The 17,998-nt window shown below is 41.9% G+C and overlaps 1 protein-coding gene across 6 annotated transcripts in view; it reads right to left on the minus strand.

Annotated features, from left to right (window-relative positions):
• The window catches only part of ankrd44 (ankyrin repeat domain 44), a 62,421-nt gene that overhangs the window by 16,594 nt on the left and 27,829 nt on the right, over positions 1-17,998 (minus strand). For all 6 annotated transcript variants that reach the window (XR_009798123.1, XR_009798121.1, XR_009798122.1 and 3 more), the window contains exons 7-17: positions 17,734-17,876; positions 17,445-17,657; positions 16,609-16,687; positions 14,785-14,899; positions 14,621-14,703; positions 11,284-11,347; positions 10,931-10,999; positions 7,819-7,959; positions 5,976-6,041; positions 2,199-2,310; positions 2,032-2,103 (exon numbers count right to left, since the gene is read on the minus strand). Coding sequence is in view for 3 of the 6 variants with exons in the window: in XM_061841591.1 (XP_061697575.1) it covers positions 2,032-2,103; positions 2,199-2,310; positions 5,976-6,041; positions 7,819-7,959; positions 10,931-10,999; positions 11,284-11,347; positions 14,621-14,703; positions 14,785-14,899; positions 16,609-16,687; positions 17,445-17,657; positions 17,734-17,876 (1,157 nt within the window). In the remaining 3 variants the exon portion in view is untranslated. The remainder of the gene's footprint in view (positions 1-2,031; positions 2,104-2,198; positions 2,311-5,975; positions 6,042-7,818; positions 7,960-10,930; positions 11,000-11,283; positions 11,348-14,620; positions 14,704-14,784; positions 14,900-16,608; positions 16,688-17,444; positions 17,658-17,733; positions 17,877-17,998) is intronic.

A 17,998-nucleotide genomic window follows, 5' to 3' on the forward strand; every position in this document is an offset into this window, starting at 1 on the left:
CTCAGTGCTGTCTTAAAAGTCTGATGTGATACAAATAGGCAAATAGACATTTCTCTTGCATGACATCACGCATTTACGTATCCCTAACCTGACTCTTCGGCATTAAACATTCCACACTTCATTCAGCAGGTCAGTGATACACTAACAAAGTTTTTCTCCTGCAATGTATAAAGCACTGATAATGATTCAATGAAACTCAGAGAAGATGCTTCTCCCTCCCTTACCTTCGAACATACAGCCTTGTGTTTGTTGACATTGTTCACATTTAGTTCTACGTGCAGTCTTCCGCAAGCCTTAATCAATCGTATACACTTTGTCAACTGTGTTTTAGGCTTCGGAAAATTAATCTACCGGGGCCCTTGTAACCTAACAGGATATCTTTCATCAGAATTGCACATTCCCTGAGCGCATCTGAGGACCGTTGTTTGTCATTGTCAATTCGAACACCCCCCGAAAAAACACGGAAATAGCATAATGCGCATGGCGCAAGCAGTTGACCCACCCACGACGCACTTTGTTATTGTCAATTCCAACACCCCCCAGAAAAAAATGGAAATGACATAACGCGGACGGCGCAACCAGCACACTTTTGTTATTCTGTATAACCCAGCCTCTGTACACAGGCGTGTCCCAGTAGTGACTGTTGTTTTTCTTCTTATCAAGTACTACCATATTAACCCTAAATCATGGCTCCAAAGAAGGCAAGCTGCTTGTTTAAAGTTATTCTGCATTTTTGTCAATAAAAAAGTGTAGGCTGGGGGCCGAGTCGCTACAGATCCGGAAATGCACTCCCAGTCTTGCATACTCGACTACTAAAGCATATATTTTAAGCAAAAAATAAATATATTTCTTAAATTATTGTATGATATAAAGTATTTAAACTACACATGTATTTCTACTATACAGTTTATTATCAGGAAAAGCTAAAAAAAATGCTTTAAAAAGCCCCATTTTTTAGGCTTGGAATGCATTATTTCTTTTTCCATTCATTGTAATGGGAAACATCGATTCGGTTTTCGAACAAATCACTTCTCAAACCGTTTTCTGGAACAGCTTGTGATCGAGAACCGAGGTATCACTGTCGTTCCTTAACACCAAGATGTCACAGCAGTGTGACAAAATGTTTGTTTTTGTCAAATTAAATTGTTCAAATAGTTTCCTTGACACCAAGGTAACACCAAAGTCAAACTGAAAAGCTTACGTACAAAAGGAGTGGATAAGTGAGTTTTTCTGAAACTAACAGCAGACGTGATTTGACTGAATGAAAAAAGACTGAACAATATCTAGGGGTCTGTCAATATCTATCAATTTCTTTGACTTGAGAGGAGTCTTTCCTCTCGAGCGCCGCCATTGTCTTTACTTGCAAATGGCCCCATAAACTGCCTCGTATACAACAAGCATTTTCATTGGTCAGGGGGAACACATTCGACCAATCAACAGACGTGTATCTAGTCTTCCACCTCGCTTGCAAATGTTGGACTGGAATATGAACGACTGTGGATTCTGGCACGGGTCATGGACGGAATATTGGATATAATTTTTTTTTTTTAATCAATGCAATTTAAAAAGACGGAATGATGACATAACAGCATCTAAATATTGCTCAATATTATACATAAACAATATTATTGTGCAAACAAAGCTTTCCTCCACCTTAGAAAACAAGAAGGAATCAGTTGTTTTTTAACAGGATGTGTTATTTTTTTGACATTCCTTTGCTGTATTTCATTCTTTTTTTCATTATGTCTTCATTTTATATTGTTCTTTCACTTATTACTTGGAGCCAAGAAGGAAGTAAACAAAAAGTTGGTTTTATTTAACAGAAAGTAGAAAGGAAATCATTTTTATTTAACATGTTTTCATTTTAACATTTCAGTAAAGTCATTTGTATTTAGGATTAACAAAACATGATTTTTTATTTATTTAACAAGAAGTAAATATTAAGCTGTTTTATACGTCAAGAAGTAGTTTTTGACTCTATTGGTATTGTGTATTATGTATGTATATTGCATGCACAGTATTTCGACTCACGGCAAGGTGCAGGGGGCTCCTGGTATTGGGGGATTCGAGGTCGTCGTGGTAACCGTCGTCTCTGCTTAGCACCTGCAAGATCACATGGTGTCAATGGATCCAACCTGTCTAGAATTGGAGATCACATGTGTGTGCGCGTGCGCGTGTGTGTGTCTGTGTGTACTGACCAGCTCCAGGCAGCGCTTGTGTCCATAGGCTGCAGCATAGTGAACAGGACTGTATCCTTGTTTGTCTTTGAGCAAGGCCGTCGCTCCACTCTGAAGCAGGAATTCCAAACATCTGCCAAACAGGATGGCGGTAACAGGTTGTCAAGTGCTGGTTCTGACCTTATCCCTACATTCCATGTCAATGTTATCCAATCTGAAGCATGAAGAAAATCTGACGAAAGGTTCCAAAATTGGTGTTAATCGGGACTTGTATGTAAGTGTTACACGGAAACCTAATTTATCGCTGGATATAGAGACCAATGCCAATACTAATGACTGCTACTGTTGGACACCAGACTATTAGTTAGGGACCTTCTTCTTGTTAATTTTGGTGCATATCTTCTAGTTGAGTTCTGTGCTGCTCAGCATGTCACGGCACATTGTGGTACTATAGAGTTCATGCACCTACGTCATCAAATCACGTCTCTGGCCGGAACTGTCGGTCAAATAAACCATTCTTCAATGCTAAGTCCATTGGAGACGACGCAAAAATACATTTTATAGTACGACGCCCAGAGTTTTGTCCGATACCCTTAAACATTTAGGAGGTGATCATAAACGAAAGTATGTTAAAAAATGAGAAACACTTGACATGGAGGACCCATATTTCATGGCGAAGTCGATGTTTACGCCAATAAGAAATTGGACTATTACTCGCCTCCTGCTTGTCTTGGACAACTGGATCTACTAATGTATCTGGTGAGTAAGTCGGCAAGATTTACACGGAAGAGTTTGAAAGTGTAAAAAAGTCTGGACGCATACAAATACTTTGTTGCTGGATCTCTTCTTAATCAAGAATAAATCCCATGGAGCAATGGAGCCACTCAGGTTTTTTTTCAATACAAATACCAATATTTAAATAAATGACCCTGGTTTTACACAAACTTCCATTCATTAACTATGATTGGGAAAAAAAGCGAGGTGGCTCCTCCGTACACAAAGCGTGTTAAATTTCGGTAAACTTCTCCGTGACAGATGTTTTTTTTTTTTAATGAGTCCAACGTTGATCTTAAGTAGAATTAAAGAAAATACTGTAAAACACTACTCTGGGGGAAGCAGAAGTTCTGATTCAACTACTTTAATGAAAATTTTAAAACAAAACAAAAAAAGTACAGGCTTTGTAGCGTAGATATATTTAAAGTACAAAAGTGAAAAATATTTGTAATCACTTTTACCCAACACCCATTTTGATAACTTGGTCCCAAAAAAAAATTCTGCACACAAAATAGTATCCCGCTCATTCACTGCCATTGACAGCTATTGAAGTCAGATATTGTATTCATGTTCACTGAGAGGGTTGGCAGTAAAAGAGTTCGAACTTTCACTGTGCTAAAACACCTGAGGACTCATCTTTGTGACCGACATAAAAATAAATTGTAAATAAGGCCATGGATGGGAAATATCGTGCTTGTCTGAATCTGTAACGTTACTGTTGTTAATGCTGAAAGGTTAAAATTCCTCCATGTCGCCACTGTCCCTTTTATTTCCGGCCTTCAAAGACCACAACATCTCAAGCAAGCTCTTGAATGTTCTTGACTTTACCCATCTTTATTCCTTTTTTACGTCTTCCGCCAACATTTTCAAAAGCAATATGCCTCTTTTACCAAAGTAAGGAAGAGAACGTACAGGTATCTGTCTTTAACTGTACGGGGCAAAAGTATTTAAAAAAAAATCATCAGAAAAATAAAAACTCGAGTAAATTACAAATGCCTGAAAAAAATTAAGTTATTTAAAAAGTATATGTACTTTGCTCCTTTTCAACACTTTTCAGGTAACTCTTTCACCCACCCAATTCTGTTTCAGTGATCCATCCATCCATCCATCCTTTTTCTACCGCTTCTCCAGGTCGGGTTCCGGGGGAAGTAGCTTCAGGACGGATAACAGACTTCCTTTTCCCCAGCCACTTCTTACAGCTCTTCCAGAGGGATCCCGAGGTGTTACCAAGCCAGCCAAGAGACAGTCTCTCCAGTGTGTCCTGGGTCATCGCCGGGGTCTCTTTCTGGTGGGACATGCCCGGAAGACCTCACCAGGGAGGCGTCCGGGAGGCATCCGAATCAGTTGCCCCAGCCAGCTCATCTGGCTCCTTCATCCGGAAGAGCAGCAACTCGACACTGAGCCCCCTCCCGGATTACCAAGCTTCTCACCCTATCTATAAGGGAGAGCCCAGACACCCTGCGGAGAAAACTCATTTTGGCTGCTTGTATCCAGGATCTGTTCTTTCGGTCAAGACCCAGAGCTTGTGCCCATAGGTGAGGGTAGGAACGTAGATCGACTGGTAAATTGAGAGCTTGGCCTTTCGACTTAGATCTATCTTTACCACAACGGACCGATACAAAGTCTGCATCTCTGCAGAAGCTGCATCGATCTGTCTGTTGATCTCCCGCTCCCTTCTTCCCTCATATGTGAACTAGACCCCAAGATACTTGAACTCCTCCACTTGAGGCAGGATCTCATCCCCGACCCGGAGAGGGCGCGCCACCCTTTTCCGACTGAGGACCATGGTCTCAAATTTGGAGGTGCTGATTCTCATCCCAGGCGCTTCACACTCAGCTGTGAACTGTTCCAGTGACAGCTGGAGATCACGGCTTGATGAAGAAAACAGAACCATATAATCTGCAAAGAGCATAGATGCAGTGCTGAGGCCACCAAACCGAACACACTCTATGCCTCGGCTGTACCTAGAGATTCTATCCATAAAAGTTGTGAACAAAATCAGTGACAAAGGGAAGCTTTGGCTGAGTCCAACTCTCACTGGAAACGAGTCCAACTTATTGCCGGCAATACGGACCAAACTCTAACAGCAGTCGTACTGGGACCGAACAGCTTGTATCAGGGGGATTTGGTACCCCATACTCTCAAAGAACCCCGCACAGGACTCCCGAGGGACACGGTCGAACGCCTTCTCCACGTCCACAAAACACATGTAGACTAGTTGGGCGAACTCCCATGCACCCTAGAGGACCCTGCCGAGGGTGTAGAGCTGGTCCACTGTTCCAGGGCCAGGACAAAAACCACATTGTTCCTCCTGAATCCGAGATTCGACTTTACGACGGACCTTCCTCTCCAGTACCCCTGAAAAGACCTTACCAGAAGGCTGAGGAGTGTGATCCCCCTATAATTGGAACACACCCTCCGGTCACCTTTCTTGAAAATTGGGACCACCACCCCAGTCTGCCAATCCAGAAGCACTGTCCCCGATTTCAGCCAGAATAGCCCAACAACATCCAGAGCCTTTAGGAACTCCGGGTGAATTTCATCCACCCCCGGGGCCCTGCCACCAAAGAGCTTTTTAACCACCTCGGTGACCTCGAACTTCCGCTTGTTGGTAGAATTGAGTTGTTCTTTGAAGTATTCTCCACAACCTACTCAAAACATTCCGAGTTGAGATCAGCAATATAGTTGGGAAACATTATTGTTACTGTGTAGCAATTTATTTGAAAGATGAAATATGAAAGATTACTAAGAGCCAACATTTTCGCTCATCATAGGGGCTTTAGAGTCGGACTTTGTCTGGCCCCTCACCAAGGACCTTTTTCCCATAGGTGACCCGACATGGGGCGCAAAGCACCAGACAACGTAGCTCCAAGGATCATCGGGACACACGAACCCTTCCACCACAATAAGGTGACGGCTCGAGGAGGGGCGTTTCAGTTATGTTTTCACTAAAAAAAAAAAAAAAAAAAAAAAAAAAAAAGCAAAAACAGACAAACACAGAAAATTCCCAGTGTTAAGACTCACAGTGCAGCTTCTTTCTCCCTCTCTGCCTGGACTCCTTCGCTCTCAGGCTCCAGAGCAACACGTCGCCTGAAACCCAGCAAGTAAATTACACCTCAATTGCACATTTATTACACAGTTAGTAGCTACACATTACACATTTAACACTTACTCATGCAGCAGGGAGAAAAAATATGATTCTAGTTGTAGTTTTACCACAATTTGTTATTGAGTAAGATGCAAAAAAAGGCATTTTTGTATTGTATTGTGACATTTGTGTTGCTCCTTAACTCGCTAGCCCGTGGGTTAGCTCATTAGCTCGTGGTGTGGCGAGCATAACAGTGAACTTTGAAGAGTGTACCGCTCCATCAGTGTTCCATGAGTCCAAAATCGGCAAAAGACACTGCCGTCCAACTCTGTCAGCTCACTGTGTGATCCGCATGCTGGCTCACCACAAACAATGACAATTTACCAAGTCCATGAAAATTATCGTATCCATTTAATTTTTTGATGGAGTAATGATTGTTACAGGCTTAAATGAGTCTTTATGTGTTTTACTGTTATCCCGGTGTTCAGTAAATGGCTGAAAAGTGCATCGGTGACTGTGCCTCTCCTTTCCCATATGGAAGGATATTACATTGAGTGGACTAATATAATAAAATACAATTGCTCAAAACAAAGATGATATAGCAGTGGCATGAATGATGAAATGCGATATAGTGGGGAAACATTTTTGTTACTGTGCAGCAATTTAGTTAAACATCAAAGATTACTTAGAGGATGATTTCACCACGGAAACTCATAGTATTACATACATTTGAGACTTCAGAGAATTCATAGAGCTACAAAGTGAGCAAGTTTTATTTGCAAAATAATGTGATAATGGCGAAATAAAATCAAAATCCATCTTTAGTCCTAATCCAATCTGACTTTGAGTAAAAATGGTTCCTACACCTCCAAGCAGCAACTTCATGTGGCGGTGTCACATTCAATACACACTTGACATTGATGTATAAGTCGGCGTTCAAGGCAGCATCCATCCCAAGAACACCATCCCTACTGTGAAGCATGGGGGTGGTAGCATCATGCTTTGGGGGTGTTTTTCTGGACATGGGACAGGATGACTGCACTGTAGAAAGGAGAGTATGACCGCGGCCATGTATTGTGAGATTTTGGGGTACAACCTCTTTCCCTCAGTCAGAGCATTGAAGATGGGTCGTGGCTGGGTCTTTCAACATGACAATGACCCGAAGCACACAGCCAGGAAAACAAAGGAGTGGCTTCGTAAGAACCATAACAAGGTACTGGCGTCGCCTCGCCAGTCTCCAGACTTAAACCCAATAGAAAATCTTTGGAGGGATCTGAAACTCTGTGTTTCTCAGCGACAGCCCAGAAACCTGTCTGATCTCGAGAAGCTCTGTGTGGAGGAGTGGGCCAAAATACCTTCTGCAGTGTGTGCAAACCTGGTGAACAACTACAGGAAATGTTTGACCTCTGTAATTGCAAACAAAGGCTACTGTACCAAATATTAACATTGGTTTTCTCAGGTGTTCAAATATTTATTTGCAGGTGTATCACACAGATAAATCATTAAAAAAATTGTATTGTGATTTCTGGATTTTTATTTTTAGATTATCTCTCTCACAGAGGACATGCGTCTACGATGAAAATTTCAGACCCATCCATGATTTCTAACTGGGAGAACTTGCAAAATAGCAGGGTATTCAAATACTTATTTTCTTCACTGTATGTGTATAGAGGTCTATGTTGTTGCCCACTGTTTTAAAATAAACATTACTGCCGCCTACAGGACAGGAGTAGAAAATTACACATTTTGTCTTAAAAAGTGTTTTAGTTGTCCAATTACCGTCTGTCCAGGTCCGAAGCTGCAGCGTAATGCAGAGCAGAGCGGCCCCACTTGTCGGTGGCATTGATGGCAGTGCCACAAGCCACCAGCCTCTTTAGACACTGATAATGCCGGCTGGCGGCGGCATAGTGCAGAGGAGTCCTGAAAAAAACAAGTAACATGTACGCGTATGTTAACAGTTGTAACTACGATGTCACTCAATGGCGTGCAGACTTGCACCAAGGCCCAAACTACCAAAATTAAAATAACTGACAAACAACTCTCTATTCATACATGTATATGGACAGACCCAGGTTAAAAATAATTTTTCATTAATTTAAGTTTTGATTTCATTTAGATTTTTTTTTCCACATTCAATTTGTAAAAATGACATACAGTGGCTTGCGAAAGTACTCGGCGCCCTTGAACTTTTCAACCTTTCTCCACATTTCAGGGTTTAAACATAAAGATATAAAATCATTTTTCGTCAAGAATCAACAACAAGTGGGACACTGTCGTGAAGTGGAACGAAATTTATTGGATATTCTATAGTTTTTTAACAGATAAAAAAACTGAAAAGTGGGGCGCACAATATTATTTGGCCCCTTTACTTTACTGCAGCAAACCCCCCACAAGTTCAGTAAGGATCTCTGAATGATCCAACGTTGATTGATGATGATAAATAGAATCCACCTGTGTGTAATCAAGTCTCTGTATAAATGCACCTGCTCTGTAATAGTCTCAGGGTTCTGTTTAAAGGTCTAGTGTCATCCCAATAAACATTCTAAAATAGATATTGAAATGAAAAATAAATAAGATTATTCACTTCAATGTCGACATGAAAAACTAAATATGAACGGAGAGCGCATCATCCATGTGCAAAGTTGCGGAAGTCTCATTCGGCATCCAAGTGGTCGGCATATTGCCTGCATTTACTGTCCGTGACGTCACCCCGGACATTCGCCATTGAAAACATGCGGTGGCCCCTACTGTAAGACACGCCCCTTCAGACACGGAAGCTCTTTTCGAAGAAAACATCTCACAACCGAGTGAATTGTCCGGGGCAATATTACCCTATTGTTTCAACCCATATTTAGATGACATGCGATCACAGCCAAACCCCCTCCCCTAACCCTATCCACCTCCGCACGGCAGTGATGAACGCACACTTCCGCTGCGGGAATGAGCCACCGAGGCAACGAGCCACCCCAGCGTTGTCAACAAGGCCGGCTAAGGCTCGGCCTTGTCGACAAGGCTGGTAGCGATCCACAAGGCCTGCAGAGGCCGCTGCATGGAAGCCTACCGATGCGCACATCGACACATTTAGCAACCCTGGTTTATGGATTACGCCCCCCCCCCCAACTATTGTTATTTTTAGTAGCTGTGTACACACCTACCTGTCATTTGGAACTCACGAAGCTCTCGTCCTTTGCACCCATGCAATCCATTTTTCACGACGAACCGGGTCTATTGCAAGCTTATGAATATGCAATAAGCCAGCATTTTGGCTAACACGAAGGAACAACGAGCTACCTTCCCGGAGGTAAAACTAATCGAAACAAACAAGTCCAATTGAGGGCGGTCCTGCCATGTACGTCACTTCTTGCTTCTTCTCGAAAACAAATCCCTCGAGAGGATTTTCATGGCGGGAGTTACAAAAAGCTGTATAAAACAAAAACACGTTTTGTGGTGAAAAAACGCATGGGTCCATGTCGGCTGCTGTTTTTTTCATTAATAACATACTAAAAATCATGCATTTCATGACAGTGGCACTTTAAAGTGCAGAGAGCATCATGAAGACCAAGAAACACACCAGGCATGTCCGAGATATTGTTGTGGAGAAGTTTAAAGACAGATTTGGATACAAAAAGAGTTCCCAAGCTTTAAACATATCAAGGAGCACTGTCCAAGCAATCATATTGAAATGGATGGAGACCACTGCAAATCAACCAACACTCAGCCATCCCTCTAAACTTTCACCTTGAACAAGGAGAAGAGATGCAGCCAAAAGGCCCATGATCACTCTGGATGAACTACTGAGATCTACAGGTGAGGTCGGAGAGTCTGTCCACAGGACAACAATCAGTCGTACACTACAAAAATCTGGCCTTTATGGAAGAGTGGCAGAAGAAAGCCATTTCTCAAAGATATCCATAAAATGTCCTGTTTAAAGTTTGCCACACGCCACCTGGGAAACACACCAAACATGTGGAAGCAGGTGTGCTCATCAGATGAAACCAAAATTGAACTTTTTGGCCACAATGCAAAACGATGTTGTGCGTAAAAGCAACACAGCTCATCACCCTGAACACACCATCGCCACTGTCAAACGTGGTGGCAGCCTCATGGTTTGGGCCTGCTTTTCTTCAGCAGGTACAGGGAATATGAATGGAGCCAAATACAGGACCATTCTGGAAGAAAACCTGTTTGAGTCTGCAAAAGTCCTGAGACTGGGATGGAGATTTATCTTCCAACAGTACAATGATCCAAAACATAAAGCCAAATCTACAATGGAATGGTTCACAAATAAACGTGTTCAGGTGTTAGAATGGCCAAGTCAAAGTCCAGACCTGGACACACACATGCTCTCCATCCAACCTCACTGAGCTCGAGCTGTTTTGCAAGGAAGAATGGGCAAGAATTGCAGTCTCTTGATGTGCAAAACTGATAGAGACATACCCCAAGCGACTTGCAGCTGTAATTGCAGAAAAAGGTGGTGCTACAAAGTATTAATGCAAGGGGGCCAAATGATAATGAATGCCTCACTTTTCATGTTTTTATTTGTTAAAAAAGTTTAAAATATCCAATAAATTTCCTTCCACTTCACAATTGTGTCACACTTGTTGTTGATTCTTGACAAAAAAAATATTTTATATCTTCATGTTTGAAGCCTGAAATGTGGCGAAAGGTTGAAAAGTTCAAGGGGGCCGAATACTTTCACAATGCACTGTAAATGAGATTCTTAGATTCATACACTTGACAAGCGGAACAGACAATGCAGTTTTAGCTTTCTTGTTTTTACTCTTATTTCAGTTAACAAAAACTTATATCAAAATGCAAAATCTGTTCATTCGTTCATTTTCCCTCACTACTACATCATCAGTGAGAGCGTGTCAACTACAACGTATCCAACCTGCCGCAGTTGTCCCTCCTGTTGTGGTCGCCCCCACTCATCAAGAGCAGCTTGACACACTCCACGTTGCTGCACACAATAAAAAGAAACAAAACAGCAAAACAATTATTATTATTTAGAAATATTGAAATAACAATGAGTATACTTAATATTTCTTAAAAATGGAAGGAGTCAGTTCCTGTTTCACTAGTTTTCTGTTTCACTGGTTCCCTCAAACGAGTTAAAGGTGTAAATTAATAATAAGGACCTGCAGTGTGAAAACTAGCCAAAGAGATGAACCAACATTGTTTTTGGATTCATTTTTGACGTTCCATTTACATTTTACAGGGACATTTTCACAACACGGCGCTCACCCTCCGGCAGCGGCAGCATGCAGGCAGGTTCTCCCCTGACTGTCGGGGGTGTCGATCTGAAAGCCTGCACACAGGACCAAGTCGTTACACATTATGCTAAACCTCTGGCCTGATGAGGGCGGTGCAGGGAGACAGAAGTGACGGGGGAAGGAATTACAGTCACAGCAGCAGCCACCATTAAGAGAAAAGGACAGAAAGTGGAAGGGAGAGGAGAGGAAGGGGTGGGACAAAGAGAGACAGGCATTATTAGTGAGGCAGGTAGGGAGGAAAGGGGTTAGACGAGAGTGCACGATCCCATCCATTCAGGTGCAGGAACACAGAAATAAGCACATAAGAACAAAGAGAAAAAATAAACAACATTGGGATGGCGAGAAATAACATCAACATTACAAAATCAATTTAAAAGTCAGATAACAAACATTTTCAAAATCCTCTTGACACTCTTGAAACTCTTGACCAAGCGTGACCACCATTTCAAAGGTAATTATATGACAGCTATACAGCAATTTAATCACTAAATATAATTCTGAATGCGTCTTCCCACCTTCTGCTATCTTGGGGTGGAGTGATGTTCCAATGGTACCGCTTGCATTTGCAGTAACTTCGTCCTGCTGTGTTCGTGTCGTTCAGTTTATTACTGCCGATTCTGATATTTCACGACGGTTTATTGCATTAGATGGTTGTACTAATTGTGCAGGCAGTGGCAAACGCCTATTGAGCTTTCCAACCAATAGGGAGGAAAGCTCCACAACTGTTTGTGCCAAGCACGTACTCACAACTCTGTGCTGCTAATCATTTCAAACCAGTGTTTTCTGAAATATTTAGTAGAAACAATTGAGTACACGGGCACGTTTGGACCCAGGCTGAAACAACTTGCGGTGCCAAAAATCTTTCCTTCAACAATCGCGTCTTCAATCCCGACACTGGCCGGCCGCCATGGAGCATGAGAGAACCAGATCAGGAAAGACAGTAGTTCTTATGTCAACAACTATCATCGGTGGAGATTTTGCACTTTGCATTAGAAATTGATTGAAATCATTTGCAGTTACAGTTTTTAACAGATTGGCGCAATCTTTTAACATTGCATGCAGCTGTTACTTAGGCACTCATGGGCATCACGGACAAATACTAATCTCCTGATCGGCTCAGATATGTAGGATTTGATCACGAGTTTAGTTTCAGTTTGACACACAGGAGTCAAAGTCCTAATTCTTGAATTCCAAAACGCAGCTCGCCATTGAGTATGCCGCATAGCCAAATGTGACAAGTTGCTGGAAATGATGTGCACGTTCTGGAAATGGGAATTTTAACCAACCCCAAAAATCTTTGCAATCAGACATTTAAATTCAAAGAACAAAATACACAGCTTGTTCAGGACACAGGAGCTACAGCGGTACTCATGATTTATTTGTATGACAAGTACATTTCTCCATCAAAATGTATTGAAATGCTATTAATCTGTTATAGCTGCAGCTAAAACATATCATGTTTTTCTTTAATGTTTTTAATAATTCAAAATAGTACTGCTTTGTAAAATTACTCGAGCAGCAGTTTATCTGCAGCTTGCTCGTAATTCCCCCCTCTCCCCCAAAACACCTGAGTTAAACAAAGTGGAATTTTACCACAAGAAGATCAGAGATTAGGTAAAAGCAATGATATCCAGGCATTGCAAGAAGATCATACATCAGAAAATCATTAATGAAACATGCAACAACTTAAAAAAATAATAAAACCCACAAACCATTTAAAAATCGTCAAAACTTACAGATACAGTAAAACCTCATATACTGCATTTGTCTAGGTATACTGAACCTGATATTCACTTGCGATGGGCATTGCAAACCTGTTGTCTTTGAGAACTACTTCCTAGTATTTGGATACTGTATCTAGGCACCATTAGTTTTTTGCCTGACAAATCCACTTGTCGATGCTTCCTCATATATCAATTTTTTCACCCAATGAGAAATGATAAGGAATAAGATCGACGAGCAGTAGATAAATTCTTATCAATCCAAGACCAAATATGCAGTCACACTAACAGAATGTGCATGCTGTTGGCTAAAGTTGAAAAAGGGTTGAAGAAAGAGAGTTTTGAGCTTCATTGAGCTGGAATTGTTTTTATAATGGAAAATCTGGGAGACCACCAAAGCACGACAAGCGCAAAATAAACCTGGACGTGATGGAATTGGAAATGTTAATGCAGGGGGCACAAACATATATTACTGAGTTACAGAGAAGAACTCTAGCACTTTGGTAATTTTGGGAAAGCCAGCAACCGCATAAAGGCCATGTTTTGTTTGATTGCATTTGTCTCAGGTGCATGAGAATTGAATTTAGTGTACATGCTCATCTCACATAACATTGTGTTGAAAACTTGGGATGCCACAACCAAAAAACTCCTCTGGGAGAGGCCAATACCAGTTGATACAGTGCACCCAAATCACCAAGGCACAAGGAAAGGGAGTAGCAAGGTGTTTTGTCAAAGAAAAACAGCGCATGAATCCTTCTTGTGACTCTCCATAGGTCAGCCTTCGATCATTCAGAAGCTCGAAAACTCCATTACTAAATAAACGATATGAGGAGACAATTTTTGTTTCTGGCATTTCCAAAAATGTTTTCATGGAGCACAGCAGTGCCATTCAGATGTGGTGTAGAATGACGCAAAATTAGCCATCATAATTTGTCTGACGTTAGTCAAATTGCCAGCACAGTGTTTCAGCTGGTAAAAGCGTTGGGCTCACAGTTCTGAGGTCTCGGGTTCAATCCCGGACCCACCTGTGTGGAGTTTGCATGTTCTCCCCTTTCCTGCGTGGGTTTTCTCTGGCCACTCACCGGAGTGGTTCCTCCCACATCCCAAAAACATCCAACATTAATTGGACACTCTAAATTGGCCCTAGGTGTGATTGTGAGTGCGGCTGTTTGTCTCGATGTGCCCTGCAATTGACCTCCTCCTGTCCGTTGAGAACTGGGATAGGCTCCAGCACACCTCGTGACCTCGTGCGAGTATAAGCGGCAACGAAAATGGATGCATGGATGGATGGATGGATCGTCATATCGCTTTGTGCATGCTAAATTAAGCTACAGTATTTGCATTTTCTCCTCCCGGAATGCTCAAAATGAACTGCGCAGCAATTATGGGCTATCCCGGGGACATCCAGTTCATCGTTTAGCTTCCACATCTGTTCGTACGAGCAATCGGTTTCTGCTTTTTTTGCTAACATTTAGTAAATGAATCCCTTGGTGTTTATCCATTATAATTATCAAGCTATCGAAAACAACGCCACAACAAGAGCCAATGTTGTATCTCAGGGAACATTATAAAACGGTACCATGCTACCTGAGGTGAGCAGTTTGCGGCAGCAGTCCGAGTGAGCGTTCAAGGCAGCCATGTGCAAAGGGAACATGCCGTGGACACCTCGCCTTCCAGGAAGAAGACAGACATGAGTGAGGGACATTTCATCACCCCACACTTGTTGTTTGTTAGCACAGACACAACATTACCTTGTGCAGTCAGCTCCACTGGTGATGAGCGTGTTGATGAGGAGCTCGTGGCCATAGCGAGCAGCGACGTGCAGTGGCGTGTTGCCGTCCTTATCCACGCTATCAATCTCACCGCCTGACACAATGTTAGCAAAGATTGAAATACACTTTTGAAATGTATGTAGAGAACAGCAACAGTCATCGTTTGCAAGAGAACATATGCTCGAGGATGTTGTATGCTCTGTTTGCATGTGTTGCTGCTCCACGTGTGTTAAAGTAGCACTTGTTTAAAGGGCCACTGTCATGAAATGGATGATTTTTAGTATGTTATTAATGAAAAAACCGCAGCCAATATGGGCCCATGCATTTTTTCCCACCACAAAACATGATTTTGACATATACAGGTTATTGTAACTCCCACCATGAAAATCCTCTCGAGGGATTTGTTTTCGAGAAGAAGCAGGAAGTGACGTAAAGGACAGACCCGCCCTCAAGTGGACTCGTTTGTTTCCATTAGTTTTACCTCCGGGAAGGTAGCTCGTTGTTCATTCGTGTTAGCCAAAATGCCGGCTCGTTGCATTGCTGGACATTGCTTGAACACTCGGGAGGATGGATTTACCCTTCATAAGTTTGCAAGAGATCCGGTTCGTCATGAAAAATGGATTGCACGGATGCAGAGGACAAGAGCTTCGTGGGTTCCAAATGACAGATAGGTGTGTATACAGCTACTAAAATAAATAATAGTTTGGGGCGGACCATGTAATCTGTCTCTCATAACGTAATAAAAGATCTGTGTCTGAAATGTGTCGATGTGCGTCTCGGGCGGTGTCGGGCTGCTTCGTCACTTCACCAGCCAAGGCTACGCTTCGGGCTCGCGGATGGCGGCAGCGCTGAAGAGGGCTGTCGACAATGCCTCACTCAGCCGTATGCGCACAGTAAAGTGCCTCGGCTCGACGGTGTTGTTCATCGGGTACTGCGGCGTCTATGAATAATGAATGAACGAATCTATTTTAGGATGTTTATAGGGATGACACTTGACCTTTAAGGTTTAATAATTGCTGCAACATCTAAAATGGGGGTGAATTGCACTTTATCAATACTATCACAGTGCCCAAAGCCTTACATTTACACACACACACACACACACCAAAAGGTGACTGTTGCAATGCAAGGCGTTGCCAGGGCCACTGTGAGCAAATTAGGGTTTAGTGTCTTGCCCAAGGACACCTGGGATTTGAACCAGTGACCCTTCAGTCACTGGATGACCGACTGAGCCACAGCTGCTCCTCTATACGGATATACGTACGTTAGCCCATCAAAGCTGTTTCGCATTATACTGTAAGCATTAAGATAATCAATTGTTATTATTTATTAATATTATGTATTATTGAAATTATGTGGTTTGGTTTGTTGTTTTAATGTACAATGTTTAATTCTCTTTTGTTTTATGTGTTTCGACTGGGAGTGATTTAAAAAATTATTTGACACAAGGACTGACATTTTGGGGGATATTTGGAAATCTTATTTGGTCATCTTTTCATTTCCTTTAAGTGATTTATAGAATATACTTTCCTTTCGTAAAAGTGAGAGACTGAAAACAGGCATTGTAGAACATTTTGAAAAAAGACCTTCATAAATTTTAAATGTGTTTCACTGTCAACGAAAACAATTTGCTAAAGAGTTATGTTAGCCTCAAACAAACTTTGGAAAGATGAGAGGTAAACAAGAGAACGTCATAAAATTTGAAGAAAGGGAAACCATTTTTAACCCATATTAAGATATCAACCAATGGCAAATTGGAACGCAACTCAAAATAAACTGTGACCTGCGTGCCAGATGACTCACCGTTCTGGATGAGAGTTTGAGAGCGAGTGAAGCGACCATGCACCGCCGTCATGTGGAGAGGAGTTTTTCCGTCTCGACTCTGCAGGAAGTAAAGAATCCAGTCATGAAGGATACCTGCACCCCCAAAACACAACTGTTTACGAAAAATCATATAGTTTGAAAAATCTACCAGAGCAGAAAGTCTCACCTATGATATATCTTTTTTTTTTACGATGGATTTCTGTTAACTTGTAGGAATATCTTCCATGCAAAATAAACATAAAAAGTCTGAAATTGTGAAATATAAAAATCAATAAACTACATTTAAGTAAATATAAAATTTGTGGTAAAACTACATTTGAGATAAAATACCCAATATATTAAAAACATAAATAAAGATTAATTTCACTTCAACAAGCAATGTTTCAAATGTTGCAATACTTTCTGCTAAAAAAAACTGTGAGTGAAATCCACCAATAATTTAAAAATCACCAACAGAATTTTTTTTTTTTTTTTTATGAAATAAAAAACATCTAACTGTTACTATCACTGGTCAAAACGCATCCATCCATTTTCCATACTGCTTGTTCTCATTCCATACTCCCTGGACTGGTTGCCAGCCAATCACTTGCAGAGATAACCATTCACATTTACATAGTCCACCGTCTTCTCTCAAGCTAACATGCATTTTTTCACAATATGGGGAGGACATCAAGGTACCCAGAAAAAAAACACACAAGAATGGGGTTTCACTTTTATCTCTCAATGCTGGCGTGCTTGACGAAGTCACTTGCATTGACCCAGTCGAGAGGTAAGCAAAATGCAAAGAAAAGCAACTCGCTGCACTTCTGTCGTACCTGTACATTGACATCGGCACCATTGTTGACAAGGAATTCCAAACAGAGTGCTCCGTGAGTGGAAGCGGCAGCAAAGTGCAAAGGCGTGAATCCTTTGTTATTGGGCTGGCTGACGTTCGCACCATAGTCGATCAGCTCACTGACGACGGCATCCTGGCCGTTAAAACAGGCCACGTGCAGCGGCGTGTTGCCAAAGGCGTTGGACTCGTCAATCTATCCACAGCAAAACACGAGCAATGATCATTTGGCCCGACTTGACAAGGAGAAACGGCGAAAAAGCGGTCACCACCTCCACAGTCAGGTTAAGCAGATGCTTCACCACTGCCATCTGTCCACTTGATGCTGCTGTATGCAGCGGTGTGTACCCTCGTTTGTCCTTACAGCAGAGCTCCGCCCCCTGACTCACCAGCAGACATACCACATCCAAATGACCTGCAGGTGAGCACAAAAGAGAAATGAAAAAATATTTTTAAAAGAATATTTGGGTCAGGGCAGCATGGTGGAGCAGCTGGAAAGTGTTGGCCTCACAGTTCTGAGGACCCGGGTTCAATCCC

Source organism: Syngnathoides biaculeatus, chromosome 14 (assembly GCF_019802595.1).
Source record: "Syngnathoides biaculeatus isolate LvHL_M chromosome 14, ASM1980259v1, whole genome shotgun sequence".
NCBI classification, from domain to species: domain Eukaryota; kingdom Metazoa; phylum Chordata; class Actinopteri; order Syngnathiformes; family Syngnathidae; genus Syngnathoides; species Syngnathoides biaculeatus.